Genomic DNA, 5,917 nt, shown 5'->3' on the forward strand with positions numbered 1-5,917 from the left:
AATATTTTCTTTCACAATGAGATGAAAGCCAAAAAGCAACTACAATATATCAATTTTAAAAATCAAAGAGTGTTCATTTTATATTAGTAATCAATAAAAAAAAAGAAAAAGAAAATTTAAATCAATTAGAATATTTGTTAATTTTTCAAATTTAATTAATAAAAAATAAAAATATTTTATGTCCATAAGCTGCAATTTAAATCCATGCTTGAAATCAACGAATTCATTAATTGGAAGTGTTGATTGTAAAGGCGGCTTCAGTAGACTTGGTCAATTTACTCTCCTTCGTCTCTCCTTCCCTTTTTCATTTTCCTCTCTATAAAATCCTCTGATTTTTATGTTTATGGTGGTTGAATTTTGAGAACCCGAGATGGAAATGGTAGCGCCAGTCCCCGCAGTGGATTTCAACTTCGATAGCGCCTGTTCATCTCCATACATGACTGCTCCTTCAAGTCCTCAACGCTTCGGCAATTTCCTCTTCAGTGCTCCATCCAGTCCCACTCATGTTTCTTCTTTGTATCCTTTTCAATGGGAGGAAAAGCGTAAGAGCAACCATGATGATGATGATGGCGGCCATGGGTGTGATGAGGATTTCGAGTTCAACTTCAGTGGGCATTTAGAAATACCTTCTTTGTCTGCAGCCGATGAGCTCTTCGATGGCGGAAAGATTCGACCTTTGAAACCCCCGCCTGGTTATGATGAACCTTTCTCAAGTGCCGTTTCTTCTCCTAAATCAAAGCGACAACATGGTCAAAACGACATACAGTTTGGATCACAACAACGCGGGAGAGAAAGAACCTCTGCTGCTGCATCTTCTTCATCTTCAACGTCTTCAGCCTGCAACTATGTTCATAAGAAAAGCAGATCATTGTCTCCGTTAAGGGTATCTGACATCATGTTCGAGCAAGAAGAGACATCATCAAATTCCCAGAAAAACAATGAATCTTCCGCGGCAAACAATCCAAAATCTTCTTATGTTTCTTCCCTCCTGTCATCCATTTCGTTCTCAAAAGTCAACAAAAAATGGAAGTTGAAAGACCTATTACTGTTCCGGAGTGCATCAGAAGGGAGGGCAACGAGTAAAGATCCCCTTAGGAAATATGCTCTTTTGACAAGGAAAGAGGCGGAGGAAGAGGTTAAAAACGCCAGCTTCCGCTCCACTGATAGCATGGGTTCGGTGTCGAGTTCGAGGCGGAGAGGACGGGTTTCGGCTCACGAATTGCATTACACGGCGAACCGGGCCGTGTCGGAGGAGATGAAGAGGAAGACCTTTTTACCTTACAAGCAAGGCCTCCTTGGATGCTTGGGTTTCAATCCAGGAATGCATGAGATTTCCAGGGGCATTGGGTCATTGACACGTGGATCATCTTGATTTACTCATCTAATGCCTCTTTTCTTGAAAATACACTTTCCCCAAATTTCATTCTTTTTATGTTTACATATTTTCATGTATCGCTTTGTTTATATAAAAGAAATGGAGTAAGAAATTCATAACGGAGAGCTATAGATTAGAGGTTTCAAACTTATTTACTCAAATTAAATGTATATTATTGTTATGCTACTTTAAAAGGTTTGTGAATTATGGTATCCGCAAGGATGGAGAAAAATAAAGAAATGGAGTATGGTACTTCAAACTTGTTTTTGTTTGTTGGGTTGATTTGGGAAATTAAATTAGTTGCGAAGCTAAAAAAAAAAAAAAAAAACATTGTTTATCAAGTAGTTAGAGAGCCTGCCAATAAACATTTAATTTCTCTCAACGTCAACTAAGCAGCTCACAGTATTTCCAGATAGGGCCAAAAATATTGCAATTTTTCTGACATTTTCAATGGCTGGAAAACATTTTAGTCAAGAGCGCCCGCTGCTTCTTCCTCAACTTCAATTAATCCATCTACTACTTAAAATCCGATTATGTAGAGATTTATTTATTATATCAAATAAATTGAAATTTTTAGATTTTTGAATATTAACACTTAAAATATTTTTCCTTAAGAGAAAAGACTCGAATTTCTGAAAATTATATGAGCTTAAAAGTATCCAAACAATTTTTTCTACCAATTATGTGCTAACATAAAATCATAGGGACTTTGGTAGTGCGCATATACGGCATGATTTCTTTTCATTAATTCTAATAACTTTAGGACACAATTCCTACTAGGACACAAGGGTAATTTATTTTGGGAAGATGTTAGAACTCAATCCAATTTTATGAAATTGTACGGGGGATTTTTTATTTGGTGTCAATGCAAGATTGGGTGGCAAACTTAATAAAATTTTGGCAGTAAAAGTTTTTTTTTTGATAAGTTAATTTTTGTTAGATTAAATATTTGATGCATTAACAGTGCATAAGTTATGTGCGTCATCAATTAATTATAAATTATCACTTTATTCAAGAGCAAAATAAATAATGTTGAAGGACTTTTTAATAAATACTTGAAAAATTAATTAAACATAATTAAAATGGTACAATGATTTCAACATCATGATACCTTTACAAGACGCCGCCTTCAACATCTAAACTAATCCCATATGTAACAGTCCGTTTTTCAGTGGTGTTGGAAACAGTGATTTCAGGATCATAATTTTGAAGAGTGAATCCGTATATATTAGTAATTAATATTTAAGAGTTAAATATAGTATAATGGTGAATTTTGATTAGATGGATTTTATTAATTTGTTAGATAGTCAAGGTACAAGTGGTGCGTACTGAAAGTCAGTTGTTTTGAAAAATGAGGTATCGGGATCTTATTTTCATAAAAAGAGCTCGTAAATATTTTTATTAAATATTTACGGAATTTTTGTATAAATGGATTGAAGTTTGGTTTGATAATTTTAATGATTTGATAGTTACTTAAGTAAAAAGGATTAAATCGTAAAAATAAAAAAGTTAATTATTAAAGGACTTCAATGGTAAATTAAATGAGGTTTAAAAGGAAATTAGACCGTAGTACATATGGGTGGACGGTTTGGTTATAATTTTGCATTGTTTTATTGAAATTTTTTTAATTAAAAATAATGGTTAGATAAATATAATAAAACATAATGAAAAGCAAACATCTTTTTACTTTCTTCTTCCACCGAAAATGAAACTTCAAAACTCCTTTGTTGAACATGTTCAGCCAACTTAGGGTCATTGCATAGTAATGTTTTCTAAGTATGTTTTTCGTAATTTATATGTTTTTGATGTCATTGCAATTAGGTCTATTTAATTCGCATATCTATTTTCAAAATTATTAAAGATTTATAAAATTTTCATTCATGTTAATTGAACTTTTTGAATGCTTATGGTAAATTTTGAAGCATAGAAATGAAATAAGATTAGTTTGTCTAGTAAATTTTGTGAATATTTTGAAATTTTGTATGATTTTTTTGTAAATTTTGATAATAGGAGGTTGTATAAGAACATAAATGAAGTGGGTTTAAAATTTGAAGTTCAAATTCGGAAGATATGATAAGTTCGATTTTAGGGACTAAATTGAATAAAATATAAAATTTTTGGGGAAACCGAATAATGAAATTGAGTTGATACATATTTATAATTGGATGAAATAAGGGAGTTGAAATTTATAAATTGAATTGAATAATTGTATAGATCAGGAATTGGACCAAATCAAAATTAATCTGGGAAAAAGACATTTGTTGATTAGTTCTTAGAGAATTGATTATTTGTTGTTTTTTCAGGTAAGTCCGCATAGTATGATTGTATTTAAATTATTTTACATTTGATTGTAAATTTGTATTTGTTTGATTTTAATTTGAATGGTTCACAATTTGGTACAAAAGGTGAGTTCTGGATTGATTTGCAAATGAAGGATAAATTGACAGATAAAACAAATTTAATATGTTGAATTGAATTATGAGATATAAAATGAATTTATAGTTGGCTATAATGATTTGAATCATACTAGCATGAAATTGATTGACTACCGAGATAGAAGATAAAATTTATTATAGTATGACTAGGTGAAATTATAAAATTAACTTGGAATCAAGATGAATTATATTGTCACTTATTTGAATTGATGATTGATTGATGAAATTATGATATGAAATTGAGAAATTGACTTATAAATGAAATTGAGAAATTGTATCATATTAAATGTTCGGTAGAATCAGATATAGTTGGCATGCCATAGGATAGGAAGAGTTAAGGGTTATACGACTACGTGTCGAGGAGTGCTGGGCACACCCATTTGTCAGTTATACCGACTATTGCTAAGCACATCTATTTTTTTGGTTATACTGACTAGTGCTGGGCACATCTTACCATTTTCGGATTTATCCGATAGGCACTAGGTGTCAAATTGGTGTGATTGGTTGGATCTGTATATCCGTTCGAGTCCGAGTCAGGTTAATAAGAGTATAAAATGTGATATTTTATTTGTGTGATATAATTGGATTGATAATTGTGAAATGGTAATAAAAAGTTGAATAAAATATATATATGAATATCGATAGTATTGAATGCTCATATGTATTGGATATACAAGCCGGAGGGCCAATATGGAAATGTGATAAATCTATGAATTAGATGCAGAATTCAAACAATAAAATGGAATGATGACTACCATTATATTGAAATTGGATGTATTGTTGACAACAAAATGAAATGATACGTATAATCTTTAGATTGATTAATTGAAGCTTGTATACATTAATGCATGTGTATCATTGAGACTTTTAGTTGTATTTGTAAATTGAAATGTTGATTAGAATGTTGTGAATGGTATTGAGTTGTTAGTTCCATGCGATTAGTATTAAAATTAATTGAAATGCTACATGTTCAAATTATTATATGAATTGGTTATGGGATGAACTCACCTTGTTGATAAAAGAGTTGTCGGGTTTAGGAAAAATCGTCAAGTTGAATAACTTCTTGTATAAATTCATAAAATGAGGTAAGTTGTTGTTGTGAAAAATAAAATAGAATAAAATAAATAAAAATAAAGAACACATAAATTTTACGTGGAAACCCTTTCGGAAAAAAACCACGAGGCGAGAGGAGAAGAAAATTCACTATGTCGAAAATTTTTACTCTAATACAAGAGGAATAGACTATGTCTATTTATAGGCTTGCAAAGCCATATTCTAGTAGGATTGAAACACCTTATCCTAATCAATATAAAATAGATGGAGTTTAATAAGGTTTAAAAACCTTATTCTAAAATAAAATAAAAGAAGTCTAGTTCTATATGGATTTTACTTTTATTTTATTTTCCATCGTATTTTATTTAAATAAGAATTTGGGTCACTTAATTCTAACAATCTCCACCTTGACACAAATTCTCAATGAACAAGTTCTTCATCGCGAACTTTCAATAAACAAGTTCTTCACCTCTTCCAAAAACCCTTAAGGGTTTAACTTCAACAATGAACACCAACCAAGTCTAAGCAATGCTCAAACTTGGTTATAGGAAGTGACTTAGTCATCATATCTGCAGGATTTTCATGAGTGCTAATTTTGCTCACAACAATATCACCACGAGCAATAATATCACGAACAAAATGATACCGAATATCAATGTGTTTTGTTCTCTCATGAAACATTTGATCTTTTGTAAGAAAGATGGCACTGATATCACAAAATCATGTCTGATTTGAAGGTCTTCATTGAGTTCACTAAATAGTCCCTTCAACCAAATAGCTTCTTTACAAGCCTCGATGAATCGCCATGTACTCAACTTCAATGGTAGACAAAGCGATCATGTAGTTTGCAAAGTGGCTTTCCAACTAATTGCACAACCTCCGATTGTAAAGACGTAACTTTGTGAGAGATCTTCTTCTATCAAGGTCTCCAGCAAAATCAGCATCAACATACCCTATAACTCCATCTTTAGTTCTTCCAAACTGTAAGCAAACATTAGTAGTGCCTCGTAAGTATCTTAAAATCCACCGAATCGCTTTCCGGTGTTCTTTACCG

General features: G+C 31.8%; 1 protein-coding gene across 1 annotated transcript; it reads left to right on the plus strand.

The window, feature by feature from the left end:
* The first annotated feature begins 213 nt into the window (after positions 1 to 213).
* On the plus strand, positions 214 to 1,634 carry LOC108478597 (uncharacterized). The gene has a single exon (XM_017781062.2). The coding sequence runs from the start codon at positions 371 to 373 to the stop codon at positions 1,370 to 1,372; it is 1,002 nt and encodes a 333-aa protein (XP_017636551.1). The 5' UTR covers positions 214 to 370; the 3' UTR covers positions 1,373 to 1,634.
* Positions 1,635 to 5,917: the final 4,283 nt, after the last annotated feature.

Source organism: Gossypium arboreum, chromosome 12, assembly GCF_025698485.1.
Source record: "Gossypium arboreum isolate Shixiya-1 chromosome 12, ASM2569848v2, whole genome shotgun sequence".
Taxonomy (NCBI): Eukaryota; Viridiplantae; Streptophyta; class Magnoliopsida; order Malvales; family Malvaceae; genus Gossypium; species Gossypium arboreum.